This window comes from Dreissena polymorpha, chromosome 2 (assembly GCF_020536995.1).
Source record: "Dreissena polymorpha isolate Duluth1 chromosome 2, UMN_Dpol_1.0, whole genome shotgun sequence".
Lineage (NCBI taxonomy): Eukaryota > Metazoa > Mollusca > Bivalvia > Myida > Dreissenidae > Dreissena > Dreissena polymorpha.
The window spans coordinates 192,482-210,106 of record NC_068356.1 but is presented as its reverse complement, the minus strand read 5'-3'; the positions used below and the strand labels follow the sequence as shown (position 1 = coordinate 210,106).

The following is a 17,625-nucleotide window of genomic DNA, read 5'->3' as shown; positions in this document are numbered from 1 at the left end:
AAATCGTATAAAATATACTGTCAGATCTATTAAATGCTTGGGTACATCGATAGTACAATCTTTAACAGTTTTCCATTGATAGTTTACATGGTTAAATCAGTATTTGTTTTCAAATCAATGTAGGTGACAAACACAGTTAAAAAGCATGATTCACATTTAGCCGGTTACTCTGTATGATTTTTAACTTTTTTTATTTTATTTCCACATAATACCTCTGTGTTTGATATTTTGTTATTTTTCTGACAAGTAGAAATAAGACCAGAAAACATTGCGCAATACCCCGTAATTGATGTTGGTGTGATGCAACTAAGAGCTACCCAGATTAAAAAACGCCTCCGCAATATTTGATGTAATTGAAATAAATGATTAACGTTTACCAACAGTAACGAACACCAACACCGTTTATCTTGTTAGATAGTTCACAAGATTAAATGAGCAGCAATGGTCATTTTAATTCAATAAAGATATTTTGTATCAGGCCCTGATCCGGACTTGCCTGTCCTGGTGCTTGAGGCACAACATTCATTCATTCACCAATTCATTTATTCATGACGATAATGGTGATGGTGATGATGGTGATGATGATGATGGTGGTGATGCTGATGGTGGTGGTGATGATGATGATTATGACGACGACGGCGGATACGACGACAACGACGACGACGACGATGATGATGATAATGATGATGATGATGATGATGATGATGATGATGATGATGATGATGATGATGATGATGATGATGATGATGATGGTGATGATGAGTACTTGGTGCCTCAACCCGGCACTAAATGATTGAAGGTCGTCTCTGGACTAACACTGAACAAACAGGTCTTCTGATGGCGATTGCCATATGGTAGAAATCTCATGGAAAAATCAACTATACATATTCATATTTGTTGGGTATTCTTCCGAAATGGACGGTGTGGCGTAGGTACATTGTGGGCATGTTACATAAAGAATTGAAATATACATTGGACATCTTATATATCAGCGCTGCGTTAACCCAAGAACGTGCAACGAAAAAAAAAACACTAACAAACAACAACCGTTGCCAGTATGAAGGCTCGAAGTAAAGTTCGTTAAAAAAGATACAGCTTAAACCACTCACCATTTGTAATGCCTAAAAAATAAAAATTGAAAAACTGTCTCCCGTGTTGGTGAAGAGTTCGCGCTGACGTAAACGAGTAAAATACAAGTCTACGCTTATTATTTCGTGCATTTTAATATCATCATCAGTAGTATTATATCTTAGGAATCTGAGACAAACACGAAATGTTTTGAACAGGCGCCTTAAATGGTTAATATTCTCAAAGTATTCATGTATGAAGTTGCTTTAAAATTTGGAATAAAAATATAGCACTTTTTATCAGTTCACCTGCCTTCGCCAATATTGATAGAACATTATCAAGTAACGGTATCGACTCGTTTCGATAGTGTTTGAATTTAGGGTGTGAACACATTTTTGACATCAACTTCCTGGCGGCATTGAAGGGAACCCATCGAATTCAGTGCGGATCGTTATTTTGCGTTATCCTTTTCATTGGGCTTTATTAATATTAACATTAATTATTAAGATGCATAATTTTAAGTATTACGTAATCATTATGACGTGTACATTTCTGGAAACTGACGGTGAGCATAGATATCGTTTTTTCTTTAAGCGCACATTTGTTAATACAAATGTAAAATACATGTATAAAATTAAGAGGTTAATAATGGGTATTGGCTATAGCAGCACAACTAATCACATGAAGCTAAAGTTCAAATCAAACTCTCAACAAACGTATTATTATTTGTTTATTATATATTATTGTTATTAGTTTATTATTATTAGTGTTATCGTTACTGTTATTATTATTATCCTCATAAGTATTATTATTATAATTATTATTATTTATTATTATTATTATAATTATCATCATCTTCATTGTAACAATATGAACAATGCTACCTTTACTTATTGCAGGGTTTTTGTTTGATCAAGTCTCCAACAGTCTGAACTGTAAGGGCATAAGCTTGATGTGCCCGATGATGTGCCGTCATTTGGACGCAAGTGGTTGCGTAACCTGCGATTGTAACACCTTTGATCCTTCAAATCCGGGCGGAAGTGGTTCTCATTCACTTCCGAGCGGCACGCATACTGGAAACGGCACCGGAGATCCCTCAAACCCAGCCGGCGGCGATCCTTCACAGCCGGGGGCCAGCAACCACTATGACCCCTCACATCCCTTAGCGTCTGGTGAGCAATCTTTACGTGCTTTTTACTGCGTTCAATGTGTGAAAAAGAGAATATCAAAAATCTCCTTGTGCCATGTTAGTATCTACATTTTTTATTCATATGTACACATAAAAAATAGTTTCGCTTTTACATTTATGCTCCAACATCAACAATTATTGTACCCTGCAGTCATGTCGTATTAAAATTAGTTAAGAACATACATACATTATCAGAAGTGCGAGAAAGTACTGACTTGCTTTTATATTCAAATATGTGCTTTACTATGCAATTGTTAATTATTATTCGTTTACGATTAATTCTATTATGTCAGTGATGTTGGTGGTGTTTACAAAGGTTTAACCTTTACAGTAATCTTGTCTTTCTTACACGTCTTCTTTATTAAAGTTGAACATTCATATCAGATAACGTTGTACTGCATGTATTGTTCGCATCACTGTTAATTATCGGCGAATAAACACATATTCGCATTTCTAGTTCGTACTTAAATGAACAGTGTTTTGTTCTAGGGTCGCTTTTACAATAGTATTTCTACTATTCCAGGCAACGGTATACAGACGACAGGCGGCAGTGCTAGTCAGTCAACACTTCCTTCAGCGTCGCAAGCCACATTGCAAGCGTTAACGATGACGTCATTTATGACGTCAACACAAACACCTCAATTTTCAACGAAAATATCACCACCTTTGCAAAGTATGATGTCATCAAACCAGCCACCATCCGTTACGTCATCTTTCCAGCAGTCCTTAAACACACAATCTACATCATTGATGTCAACGTCAACATCAATAACCAACTTTCCATTGATCATGACGACATTCGGACAGCAGATTACGTCACGACCAGCAATCATGACGTCAACGCCCGCTCCATTCATCTGTCCGGGGGTGTTTAATTGCTCCCTTGACTGCACTACCGGATATCAAATGAACCCATCAGGTTGCCCTTTGTGTCAGTGTGCCCCGATACCTACCGGACTACCATGATTTATAAATGCATAAACCCAGGGTCACCTTATAGAAACTTATTTTGAAGCAAATTATTTACGGCGCATTGAGCTTAGAAAGTATCTTTTTAATATATTGCGGCATGACGGCCTTTAAAAAGTTTTATTTAAATCTGAGACGGTAAGTGAATGTCAACGCAATATCGAATGCGTCATCATTTTTAAGGACACAACAAATAGAAAATGAATAGCTCACGAAATAGCACACATGGATGGGAAACTAAATATGGTGTTATATTTTCAATAGAATTACAGATTTTGGAATTATATGTACCTATAAATATTTCTGAAAGAGTTACACACGTCGGAATTGCTGAATAATCACTGGAAAAAAACACATCATGACTTATAAAAAACTGCGTGTAAAAACTAACTTGTTTGTTCATACGTGTTCCATGTTATTCATTACCATAAACAGATGCATTATATATTTTGCCATTGTTTTCTTACAAATAAATGAAACTCACAATGTTTACCAACGTTTACATTTTGTTTTCTATAGTTGATGCAATGATGCAGAAAATTAAGTCAACTCCATTAAAACCAGTTGCTGTGTCGAACGCATGTTAATCAATCCTAAAGTATGTTTGATGTGGGCGCGAATGACTATCAATATATATGAGCCTTGTTCTGAGAAAACTGGGCATAATGCATGTGCGTAAAATGTCGTCCCAGATTAGTCTGTGCAGTCCGCACAGGCTAATCAGGGACGACACTTTCCGCTTTTATGGTATTTTTAGTTTCAAAGAAGTCCCTCCTTACCGAAAATCAAATTTAAGCGGAAAGTGTTGCCCCTAATTAGCCTGTGCGAACTGCACAGGCTTATCTGGGACGACACTTTACGCACATGCATTATGCCCAGTTTTCTCAGAACACGACTCATTTTTTTTAATTTAGACATAGGCTCATCATTGTACAATGTTTGCATTGCTCCTGATTGCATGTCACAAAGACTAATTAGTAAAAAAAATAAACTTGAACAGACCATCACGTCGAATGAGCGGTCCATTACCGACAGATTAAAAACTGCCAATTCCGGGCGGAACATTTCGTACAGGTATGGCCAAATGTGATAAATCAGGGACCTATACAAACAATTAGTTTTTGTCAATCGTGTACGTAGATACCCAGCAGATTAATTGTTACTCAGAACCTATTGATTAATGTTTTACAAAACCTTTTATGAATCATCGCACAAGTTTTGACCCTGTTTCCTATGTTTGTCTGTTCGTCTGTCTCGTGATCTACCGGTACTAACAGTACCAGGGCTATGAGTGAATGAGTCAGCATAATTTGAACTGAAATCTGGAAAACACCTCATTATAATCATCCATGAATTGACAAAATTTTAAACAAAGTATCATTATATCAATATACAGAGTAAAGAAAACACTTTTATATTTTAAGTTTAAGTTTTTATCATGATTTTGAAGCATGCATATAAATACAATGTTGACAAAAACAGTAAAAATACAAGAGCACCGCATAACGGGTGCCACGCTCGGCTACGGGTGCAGTTTTGAATAAATGAAAGCCTGTCAGATTTTTTTGATAGAGGCCACAGTGACCTTGATCTTTGACCTGTGACCCCAAAATGGGTGTGGCGTGTAGAACTCATCAAGGTGCATCTACATATGAAGTTTCAAAGTTGTAGGTGGATGCATTTTGATTTTAGAGCCAATGTTCAAAACCTTAACAAAATGTTAAGGTTTTAGCATAACGTGGACGGCAGATGGTGAACGACAAGCTGGCTATGACAATACCCCGGGTTTTCTCCGAAAACCCAGAGCTAATGAATATAACTTGAATCGTCAAAAAATAATGTCATCAAGCAGAGATGTCCACGATCTTGTGATATGCATTTATGTGCTGTATTGTTATTTTGTATAAGCCAACAATAAACAGGCTTTGAAAAGCACACACCAAATTTACATTTTAAGCCAATAATCATCATTGAGAGGTAATTTCCATTGTAATGACACAACAGGCGTTGACAGTTGTTAAGAAAGAGTTGAGTATATTTATCGTAAGTTAATTCAAATAACCATTTTTTTCCTAATATGCATATATTAAATGACAAACTAACTTAATTCGCACTCACCAGAACAAAAATAATTATTTTTAACATATAATTCAGATTTTTTTCCCCAAAATATTAAATAATCCAATTGTCATACAAAAGAAAAAGTGAAGTCGTCCAAAGTTCATTAACACAGTGCAGAGTTCATGAATGTACAAACTCCTCTCCATAGTAGTTGATCACTTTCAGGTCTGGCTTTCTTCTTACCACGTCCATTATTATGCTATCAACGATCTGAAAGTGGTGAGCAGACAATCTATCAACAATGTCATCCAATCTTTCAATTTAATGAACAAATACAGTGGTGAGTTTTTCAGGGTTGCTTTGCATCAATTTAGTGTGTTCAATCATATTTCTGTAAAAAACAAATTCAAACTAATGGTTTTATCCATATCCTTATAATTATTTTAATCAATTATACCAGAGACATAGCTAACCTCTCTGATTGAACAGTACTTATTTAAAACACATACATTCATATATGATAATAATTAATTATGTATTGGTATTAATTTCTAATAGTTAAGCAAGTCAAAAGATTGCAACAGCTGCACCAAAATAGTCCTATCTGCGTTTTGATTACACACTGACTTACTTTTCATGGTAACAAGTGCTTTGATTTATCTTTGCTTTCCTGTGGAAAAAGACATTCAACTCATTAACAATCAGCTTCTTTTTTATTGTAATTTTTGTATTTCTGGGCTTTGATCAATGAATGTCTTACCTTGTTGCATTGCCGTAGGTCTAAGTAAGTCAGTTTTGGCAAGTCCTCTGGAATTCTCTCCAGGCATTCACCCAGGACACTGTCAATACCTAGCAGATCCAGAGTCATCAATTTGCTAAAATGTACAAAGAAGAGGAAAGATTGGAAGAGGAAAAAAAGAGAACTGCATGATTTGTTTGAATAAAAAATAGTTATAGAGTTGCAGTTTTATCTTCCTCAATATCATCATCAGCTGCAGCAGCAGCAGCAGCATAATCCTCATCCTCAGCATTTCGAATATTATGTTCATAACTAACATTAGATTCAACTTCAAGTGAGCTCTGTCAATACTTGGCAAAACCAAATCTTAAACTGATAGAAGTGAAGTATTATAGGAAACAAGGAAGCCAGACACCCATGGTCGCTCACCTGAGACTTCAGGGAACTGAACTGCTGTCAGCCACTTTTGAGATGTTTGTGAAACCATTTTTAAACTTGGCCTAAATATCAACTAGAGAGTTATCAAGGTTGTACTATAGCAATATAAGAAAAATGCCCTGCACTTTGACTGCCATGCTTTTCAACGGACGGAAACCATTTTCGAACTCAGCCCAGATATCATTAGAACAAATGTTCTGACCAAGTTTCATGGAGATTGGACTTAAATTCTGACTTGTAGAGTGCTTACAAGTTTAACTATAGCCCTATAAGGAACAAAAGCTGTCAGAGGACAGCGCGCTCGACTATTCCAGTGCTTGACTGATCTTTCAAAAATAAGGGGGGGGGGGGGAGATTTTTTTTGGGGGGGGGGGGGGATTCTGGGGTGGGGCATGGGGGATGGTTTGGGTGGAGTGCATTGTGGTATGTCAGGTAAGTGTTGTTTTGTCAAAGTATGAATCAAATGTGATCATTAATAAAGAAGTTATGGCAATTTAAGCAAAATGTTCAATTATCTAAGTATAAAAGGGGCCATAATTCTGTCAAAATGCTTGATACAGTTGTCTGCTCTTGTTTATAGATTGGGATCATGTTGGTAAAGAAGTTTGCAAAATATGAAAGCAATATGTAAAAGGACATAGAAAATATTGAGGTGGTACGCAAACTTTAACATAGATTTATCAATTATATGCATATTCTAAGTATAAAACGGGCAATAATTCTGTCAAAATGCTTGATACAGTTGTCTGCTCTTGTTTATAGATTGGGGTCATGTTGGTTAAGAAGTATGCAAAATATGAAAGCAAAATGTCAAAGGACATAGGAAATATTTGGGGTAGTACGCAAACTTTAACATTTGCACGCTAACGCTAACAGGAACGCCAACGCCGGGGTGATTAGGATAGCTCCACTATATATATTTCATATATAATAGTCGAGCTAAAAATACCACACCCCTTGGTGGCCATGGTTTTTAACAGACCGAAACCATTTTTAATCTCATTCAAGATATATATCATTTGAACAAAATGTTCTTACCAAGTTTCATGAAGATTGGACAATTAATGTGACTTTACAAGGTTTTACTAAAGCGTATAAGGAAAACTGACATGCCCTCTTGTGGGCATGTCTCTCTACCAACCAGAACCATTTTAAAACTCATCCAAGATATAATTGGGACACAGTCATGATCTGACCAAGTTTCATGAAGTTTGGACTAAAAATGTGACCTTTAGAGTCATAACAAGGTTTTTACAATAGCCATATTATGAAAAAAGCCCTGCTCCCTGGCAGCCAGGGTTTTCAACAGATCTGAACCATTTTCTGACTAATTCGAGATATCATAGGAACTAATGTTCTGACTATGTTTCATGAAGATCAGACAATAAATGTGACTTGTAGAGTGTTAAAAAGGCCTTACTATAGCCATTTAAGGAATACTGCCATGCCCCCAGGCAGCCATGTTTTTCAACCATCAAAAAACCATACTCAAACTCAGACCAAAAATTATTGGGACACATGTTTTGACCAAGTTTCATGAAGATTTGGCTAAAAATATGACTTCTAGAGTGTAAACAGGTTTTATTATAGCCATATGAGATAAAAATGCTCTGCCTCCTGAACATACCAGAACCATCTTCAAGCTCATACAAGATATCATTAGAACTAATGTTCTGACAAAGTTTCATGAAGATTGGACAATAAATGTGACTTTTAGAGTGATAACAATGTTTTACTAAAGCCATATAAGAAAAACTGTCACACCTCTTCGCAGCCAGCTTTTTTAACCAACCAGAACCATTTTTGAACTCATCCGAGATATAATTGGGACACATGTTCTGACTAGGTTTCATGAAGATTGGACAATAAATGTTGCCTCAAGAGTGTTAACAAGGTAAATATTAACAATGCAAGATGAACGACAAACAAAAGGCGATCACAAAATCTCACCATGAGCACCTTGTGCTCAGGTGAGCTATAAAGGTATATCATTCAATTTGTAAGAAAGCGAATTTTTAATGAATGAACAAACCGTTAGAAAACATGGTTTTTGAAATGAAATATTGACAAAGCACAGTACCAAATAAAACGCACCCCAAAACTTTATCTTTAAACTTTTTCTCAAATGAAATGCATTAAATGTTGCAGACACACAACAAAAACACAAAAGGCATATTTGTATTAAAGGGATCTTTTCACGCTTTGGTAAATTGACAAAATTGAAAAAAGTTGTTTCAGATTCGCAAATTTTCGTTTTAGTTATGATATTTGTGAGGAAACAGTAATACTGAACATTTACCATGGTCTAATATAGCCATTATATGCATCTTTTGACGATTTTAAAACCTAAAAATTATAAAGCGTTGCAACGCGAAACGATTGAATAATTTGGAGAGTTCTGTTTTTGTCGTTAAATTTTGTGAAACTACGAAGATTGCTTATATAAGGTATAAAATACATCATATACGTGTAATCGGCGGAATAGCTCAGTAGGCTAAAGCGTTTTTACTTCAGGACTCTGGCAGGACTCCAGGGGTAACTGGTTCGAAACCTGGTCCGGGCAATGTTCTTTTCCTTTTTTTAATTTTATTCTTGATTTTTTACTGGAGCTTTTACGATCCAATGTTTACATTTATCGATATAAAGCATTTAATGAATAAGTTAAAAAATGCCAAAATCTGTGAAAAGGCCCCTTTAATAAATCACTTTTATTACAGAAGAGAAATGAGAACTCTGTAGAAAATGGATTTACCTTCCCTTGGACCACAGAGGATTATATTATGATTTAGTGGAATGTAGCCAACAACCTCAAACATTCCTGGACCACAGCTGGGGTGCTTATATGCATGTAACTTCCCCTCACTACCCACTGATAGTGAAGCTTTAACAAACACATCAATTCTGTACCAAGTACCTACCAGCAGTGATCCATGATGGATACCAGTCCCCTGTCAGAGATGTTCCAACACCAACTCAGTAGAAGAACCTACTGGTGCTCAGTGATCTATGATGGATACCAGTCCACTGTCAGAGATGTTCCAACACTAACTCAGTACAAGAACCTACCAGCAGTGATCCATGATGGATACCAGTCCCATGTCAGAGATGTTCCAACACTAACTCAGTACAAGAACCTACCAGCAGTGATCCATGATGGATACCAGTCCCATGTCAGAGATGTTCCAACACTAACTCAGTACAAGAACCTACCAGCAGTGATCCATGATGGATACCAGTCCCATGTCAGAGATGTTCCAACACCAACTCAGTACAAGCTCATACAGGCAGGAGCCACAGCTGGGAAAAAAGGATATCTGGTATGTACAAATGATATTACTCCTAGGAAACCAACTTGAATCTTTATTTAAACAAGCAAATTCGTTGAATCCCCCGCCAAATAAAGTTTGTTTATGGATCGGTGCAAATCCCTTGATATATGGTATAAACATTATGTGTAAGATAATAACTAATAGGTAATAATTAAGTGTAGGGTAATTGTTTTTATGAATTGCAATTTTTTTTTCCTCATTGATATCTACATGCCCATGAAGTTTCATGTTGAAATGTTTTATCATATCTGAAATATAGCCCTAAAAAGTTTCATCAGTAAAAAACAACAAAGGGCAATAACTCTTTTTCAAGAAAGTGAAGGGTTATGGTTCTTGTGCATGGCACTTCTCCGCATTAATATCAATACATCCATGAAGTTTTATGATGAAATCTTGCATTGTTTCTGAGATTTAGCCTTGAAAAAATTCATCATGTAAAAAAAACAAAACAAATAAAGGACTATAACTCTTATTAAAGAAAGTGAAGGATTCAGGTTCTTGTGTATGGCACTTCTCCTCATTGATATCTACCGGTATACACCTATTAGCTTTCATGTGGATATCTTATATAGCTATTGAGATATAGCCCTTAAAAGATTTGTGACAAACAGAAGGACGGACAGACAGACTAACAGACGGACTGACAGACAGACTGATGGACAAACAAGTGTAATTCTATATTCTTCCACCTTTTATCAAAGACAAATCAGGAATGGCCTAAAGGAGCTCTTTTGCAATTTTCAACAGTATTTCAGACATATTGCGGTGGTCAGTTAACCAACTCACAGTTGTCCTGGATTTTATCGTAAAAATCCATTTTACAATACTAACATACTTATGCCAGTAACTGAAAACTGCTCTATTAGTATTAGAGATGGGAAATGAATGGCAAAAAGCCAATGTAAAGTATTTCATAACCAAGTTATGTGGCTGGACCAGAGATTGAAACATGTAATGATTGGGTTTTTAGTTCAGTGCTCTGTCTAACGGAGGAAAATTATCAGGTTTGCTACTTATACAAGACAAGATTTACCACTGCACAATATCCAACACCACATTATCGTTGATAGCTGTACACTCAGACAGATTAAGGGTACGAAGATGTGCTAATGTCCCTGACTTGAAGAATGCACTCAATCCGGCCTGAGTGAAGTCAGAGCCTTTCCGCAATCGTAGGTGTTCAAGATTGTGACAATTCTGCAAATAAACATAGGAAATATTGTTTAACCTAACATAAAGCTAACATAAAATTTCATATAGGGCTTATCAGAACATTTTTCTTGATACACTAGGACCATCAATACTGGATTTGGTCCACAGTCAGAACCAGTCTCTGCCCTGAAGCATTTTAGTACAGATTTTAATTTATCAATTTAAAGCATTTTACCACGAACTTAAAACAAGAAATGTGTCCATCGTACACAGATGCCCCTGCTTCATGAAACTGGACACATAGATGAGTTTTGGATGGGATAATATCACAAGTGAATTAGGAATGAAACAAGTGTTATTTTAGAAAAATTGTTAAGTCCATGGCCTGTAACTTTGTCACTGGACAGTAATGAAACTCAAATTGAAGTCGTGTAGGTAAACTCACACACCAAATTTAAGGTCAGTTCTCACACCAAAATAAGGTCAGTATCTGAGATCAGAATTTCTGAAAAGAGTTATTTGAAAGAAAATTCCGAAGTCCAGGGCCATAAAATTTGCCAAAATCAATGGACCTGAATAAAAGTCAACCTTGAACTGTTAGTTATGCATGTAGACTTACAGACCAAAAATCAGGTCAAGATCTCCAACTGTTTCGAAAAAAAGTCTTGAAAACTGTTATTCTAGAGAAAAGTTCAAGTCCAAGGCCCACAACTTTGCCATAAATCAATGGACCTGAATGAAACTCGAACTTGGTCTGTATGAAATACAGGTAGTTTTTTACATCAAAAATCAGATAAATATGTGAAAGAATTTATGAAAAATATCAACTTCCAAAATGAATGCAGGACAGACTGAGCAACTGCTATATGCCGTCCTACCAGCGGCATAATGATGCAAAAATCTGTTAACAAGCCCTTTTAAAATAATGTCACCCAAACCTTCAAGTATTGTAGTGACTGGTCTGTCAAGCACTCGCAGAACGAGATTCCCAGGCGTTGCAGATCCATACACTGCGAGATACTGTACAAACTTGCATCAGTAATCTCAGCCCCATCAAGCTCAAGTTCTTGCAAGTGAGCAGACTGTAACTTTACCAGGCTAAAGACTCCACTGCAAAAATTTATGCAGCTTATATAAACAAGAAACTGTCAGAGACGGGTGATGCTCCCAAAAGATTTTTTTTGTCACAATATTGCACTATATATTCAGATAAAAGGAAATGTCTTGAGGGCACAGTAGTTGGGGGGACAATAATTTTTTATAGAAAATTTCAAAGGGCCATAACTCTGTGAAAAATTATCCGACCAGAACCCGCTGATGATATGCAAATCTCCTCTTGGTAGTGAAGCTTCCCATAAAGTTTCATTGAATTCCGGTCATTAGTTGCTGAGAAATAGCCCGGACAAGAATTGCACTATATGTACAGTTAATGGAAAATTTCAAAGGGCCATAACTCTGTTAAAAATCATCCGACCAGAACTGGCTGATAATATGCACATCTTTTCTTGTTAGTGAAGCTTTCTATAAAGTTTCATTGAATTTCGGTCATTAATTGCTGAGAAATAGCCCGGACAAAAATTGTGCACTGACGGACGGACACACGGACAGACAGACGAAGCGGCGACTATATGCTCCCCCAAAATATTTTGGGGGATTTTGGAGGAGCATAGAAAGTCTTCTAACATCATATTGATATTGCATAGAATCTTAAACTTGCTGAACATGACATTGTAAATTAAAAGAATGTAAGGAATTTAAATCAAAAACATTAAATTAACATGTTTTATTTGGAGATTAAATAAATAAATAATATTTTATGTTCTGTGCTTGAAAATACTTAAGTAAAAACTAGAGAAGAAAAGGTTAACTATTTTGCTTACACTGCATCTCATAACTTTATGGTTCAAGTGAGTACTTCAAAGCATGATAACACCAATTAATCCAATACTGTGTTGTTGTTTGAAATATACTGTAATTATTTACACAGGCTTACGGACACAGCAAGTATTAGATAATTTACCCTTATAAATATAGATACATGTTAAAACTATGCATATTCCATCTTCTTTAAAGTACAATATATTTTATTTAGTAGCAGGTATATGTAGGTAAATAATGAAAAAAAATCCCCCAACCAATATTCAATTGATACATTCCATATTCTTTCTCAGGCTGCCCTAGAAAACTCATACTTATCAATAGTGTGCATGCAATTAGCATAACTATATAAGCAACTAGAAATGGCGCGGCAGAGGCCGACGGGTATCCCCACGCCGCTTGTTTGACCCAGGGGCGCCCCATGGTTGGTAATGGCACCATGCATAGTTGAGATTGACCGTATTGTCATAAGAGAAGTTCAGTATCAATTCAAAGTGAATCGGTGTAGAAATGAAGAAATTATAGTAAAAGACAACTTTGGGTGGGTGTGGCCTATTATTGGCGGGGCGCCCCAGGGTCGGTAAAGGGGCCATACATAGTTGAGATTTACCTTATTGTCATAAGAGATGTTCAGTATCAATTTGAAGTAAATCGGTGTAGAAATGAAAAAAAAATAGTAAAAGGCAATTTTGGGTGGGCGTGGCCTATGTGGGCGGGGCGCCCCAGGGTTGGTAATGGTGCCATGCATAGTTGAGATTGACTGTATTGTCATAAGAGATGTTCAGTATCAATTTGAAGTGAATCGGTGTAGAAATGAAGATATCATAGTAAAAGGCAATTTTGGGTGGGCGTGGCCTATGTGGGCGGGGCGCCCCAGGGTTGGTAATTGGGCCATGCATAGATGAGTTTAACTGTATTGTCGTAAGAGAGGATCAGTATCAATTTGAAGTTAATCGGTGTAGAAATGAAGAAATTATAGTAAAAGCAATTTTGGGTGGGCATGGCCTATGTGGGTGTGGCCTATTATGGGCGGGGCTCCCCAGGGTTGGTAATGGGGCCATACATAGTTGAGATTGACCATATTGTCATAAGAGAAGTTCAGTATCAATTAGAAGTGAAACGGTGTAGAAATGAAGAAATTATAGTAAAAGACAATTTTGGGTGTGGCCATTATGGGCGGGGCGCCTCAGGGTTGGTAATGGGGCCTTACATAGTTGAGACTGACAGCATTGTCATAAGAGATGTTCAGTATCAAATTGAAGTAAATCGGTGTAGAAATGAAGAAATTATAGTAAAAGGCAATTTAGGGTGGGCGTGGCCTATGTGGGCGGGGCGCCACAGGGTTGGTAATGGCGCCATGCACAGTTGAGATTGAACGTATTGTCATAAAAGAGGTTCAGTATCAATTTGAAATGAATCGGTGTAGAAATGAAGAAATTATAGTAATGGGCAATTTTGGGTGGGCGTTGCCTATGTGTGCGGGGCGCCCCAGGGTTGGTTACGGGCCATGCATAGCTGAGATTGACCGTATTGTCATAAGAGAGGTTCAGTATCAATTTGAAGTGAATCGGTGTAGAAATGAAGATTTTATAGAAAAAGGCAATTTTGGGTGGGCGTGGTATATGTGGCCGGGGCGCCCCAGGGTTGGTAATGGGGCCATGCATAGTTGAGATTGACCTTAGTGTCATAACAGAGGCTCAGTATCAATTTGAAGTAAATCGGTGCAGAAATGAAGAAGTTAATGTAAAATAACATAAAAAAATGAATGAAAATCTCTGACCCGGCCCCGCCCTAACCCCATAACTTTTGACCCAGGGGTCAGATCAAAATTCTGTCACTGTCACCGTCGCACATATGCTCATAGCTACCATGTATGTAAGTTTCAAGGTTCTAGTGCTAATAGTGTAGGAGGAGCAGGTGGCCAGGAGGTGAGGACAGACGCACATCAATACAATATCCCCACTTTTTCTCCAAATAACGAGGGGATAATGAGTTTACTAGTCATTGCTATGATATGTTTGCGTGTGTGTGTGCGTTTTTTATCCCCCACCATAGGCCAAGGATATTGTTTTGGCGTTGTCCGTCGGTCCTTTCGTCTTTCCGTCCGTCCGGAGCCATATCTTGGAAGTGCTTTGGCTGATTTCATTGAAACTTGGTACGAGTATATATATGGATAAGAGAATGATGCATGTCAAATGGCATTGTACACCATCTGTTAATAACAGAGTTATGTCCCTTTGTATCTTAAAAAAATGCTTTTTTTGTGTGTCTGGAGCCATTTCTTGGAAGTGCTTTGGCGGATTTCATTGAAACTTGGTATGGGTATGTATATCAATAAGAGGATGATGCACACAAAATGGCATTGTACACCATCTGTTAATAACAGAGTTATAGCCCTTTGTATCTTGAAAAAATGCTTTTTTGAGTGTCAAATATAACACTTTTGTGTCCAGAAGCATATTGGAGGGGGATATCAATTCAACGAATTTGCTTGTTTCTCTGAATTTTATGGGACACATCAGCGCATGTTTCACCTAAGCTGTAAATCAATTTAAATAGTTAAATCTTAATAATAACAGGTAATTTGTTCTTACTACAGATTATAACTACTATTTTAAACAGTGGTTAAACAGGTGTTTTTTTTAAATTAACATAATAGTTAAACCTAGTCAACTACAAATTAATTTGATTATTGAATTAGTATTATCAAAGAAAATTGTGTTGTTGTAAATTGTTAATTGAGTTCTGATGTGAATAATATTTAAAATAAACATTAAACTAACCTGTCAGTGATAAAATTATTACCATCCAAATTAATTGCAATTATTTTCAAGTGTTCTGCCAATTGCCTCACATCATCGTTCTGTATGGTCATACAGTGAGAAAAATTCAAAGCAGTCAAACTCAAACTCTGGGACATCACTTGAAGACATCGCTTGCCTATATAATTGCCCCCTTCAACATTAATCTTTTGAAGAACCGAACAGTTCTCAATAATTATCTGTAATACTGTTTCAGTGACGTCACTGCAGAATCCCAAATCAAGTTCCTGTATTCTGGGGCAAGATTCGCAAATTATTGCAATCTCAACAGGCGATAAATTTACCCTTCCTCGCAAGGATAGTTTCCTCAGTAATGGGGCACGTCTTATTACTTGCAGCAAGTTGAAAGATGACAAGTTATGGAAATTACTGAAATCCAGAACATGCCACAAAGAATGATCCTTAACTAACGCTCTCCATTTGTGACATACAGGTGATGCATATTTACAAAGGTCCTGTACTTTTAAGTAAGAAAAAATATTCACAATTATTTCATCTGGAAGATTGTTAAATGGTGATTCATCTGCTTTTTCAAATTTAGAAGGAAATTCTTCTGATACCCCAGCATCTGAATTGCCAGCAGTTATTCCTTCATTTACATAACTGGCATCTTCTTTCCATAAAATGTTATTGTCGCTGAATGCTGTGCATGCGAATGATGCAATATCTTCATCAAGAGTTACAGTGATGTTATTTGCTGCATCATCAAACATGGGTCCATTTAATATAAAATGTGTATCAGTTCTTTCTTCTATGTCAACATCATTAATCACCAAATCTTTTTGTGGAAAATTCAAATTATATTCTTCCATTATGAAAATAGCTCTTGTTTGTTAATAATGGATACTGAAAAGTTTTAATGGTGATATTAATCATCGTCGGTCAACATGTAAATTATGTGGGAAATTTTAGTCCAATCCGAATCAAATACACATCCGAATATTCATAAATAATTAATATTAGTGTAAACAATAACAAAATGCATAAATGCTGTCCTTGACAACTATCGCAACAGTTGTAAAATGGCAAATCACGTTTGCAAACTAGTTCTTACAAAACAAATATATCACCCACCCAACACAATAGGCAATTAACAGACTTATTTCTGTGTTCACATAAAAGTTTGCAGGTTACACAACTAACGTTTTCTGTGCTAAGGCCATTCTATACATAGATGGTGACGTCACTACGTTATTGTCAGTAAAGACCGGTGTCACTCTGGATCAGCAGACGATTTATTTCATAAATCAATCTCTGGGTTAATGGTCGCCATCTTTCGAACTACTTTCAAAAGTACAACAACAACAGTAGGAGACAATTTTAATTGCGAAAAGTTGAAAAATTGAGTACATGTGTCACGGTTGTTGAGTGGAATAGTGTTGTTTTCAACTGTGTACGAAGCATTTGAACTGGTAGTGGAATAACCGAATTGTTGGTGGAAATGGAATTTAGACAGGGCTCGAATTAAGCACTCGCAAACAGGCCATTTGCGAGTACATTTTAAAAAACACGTCTAAAATGCGAGTGCAACATTTAGATACTCGCCATTTTTTGCGAGTTGGGGAAAAAACAAACAAGGTGCTTAAAGATCTTGGATTAAATACAAGATTTGTTCGCCGATCGAAAGTCTTCCGACCAAGTACGAAAATAATTAAACCCCGTCTAGTTTCGATCTAAAAATAGATCTGAAAATTGGAATTACCCTAATTTGCATAATGTATTTCAGCGGTTACTTCCGTTCTAGCAGAAATAATTTTACGAAATATTTTTTAAAATATATTTACGCTCTGCACTGTATCTTTCTGCCGATATAGTTAGTAAAGAACATTGAAAATTATATTATTGCAATTGAAAGTATGTTATTCCCTTCTTAAGTGAAAATTGGCGATAGTTATTCAGTATGAAGTTTTTTTTAAAACGAAGCTCATTTCGTTAATTCCTCATTCTTATAAATAGACGGAACACGTTTAGCAGACGATT

General features: G+C 36.4%; 2 protein-coding genes across 3 annotated transcripts; one reads left to right on the top strand and one right to left on the bottom strand.

Annotated features, from left to right (window-relative positions):
- Positions 1–1,481: 1,481 nt before the first annotated feature.
- Positions 1,482–3,716, top strand: LOC127865558 (sialidase-like). Of its 2 annotated transcripts, none has more exons than XM_052405404.1 (3): positions 1,482–1,633; positions 1,968–2,240; positions 2,781–3,716. In XM_052405404.1, the coding sequence occupies exons 1-3, from the start codon at positions 1,576–1,578 to the stop codon at positions 3,221–3,223; spliced, it is 774 nt and encodes a 257-aa protein (XP_052261364.1). In that variant the 5' UTR covers positions 1,482–1,575; the 3' UTR covers positions 3,224–3,716. The 2 variants fall into 2 exon arrangements, with proteins under 2 accessions (XP_052261364.1, XP_052261365.1); XM_052405405.1 differs by lacking the exon at positions 1,482–1,633 and adding an exon at positions 1,687–1,784.
- A 907-nt stretch (positions 3,717–4,623) lies between these two features.
- On the bottom strand, positions 4,624–16,782 carry LOC127865559 (uncharacterized). Its single transcript, XM_052405406.1, has 6 exons — positions 16,745–16,782; positions 11,884–12,055; positions 10,827–10,990; positions 9,675–9,761; positions 6,048–6,162; positions 4,624–5,557 (listed from the first exon to the last, which is right to left on the bottom strand). Exons 2-6 carry the CDS (start codon positions 11,950–11,952, stop codon positions 5,468–5,470), a joined length of 525 nt encoding a protein of 174 aa, XP_052261366.1. The 5' UTR covers positions 11,953–12,055; positions 16,745–16,782; the 3' UTR covers positions 4,624–5,467.
- Positions 16,783–17,625: the final 843 nt, after the last annotated feature.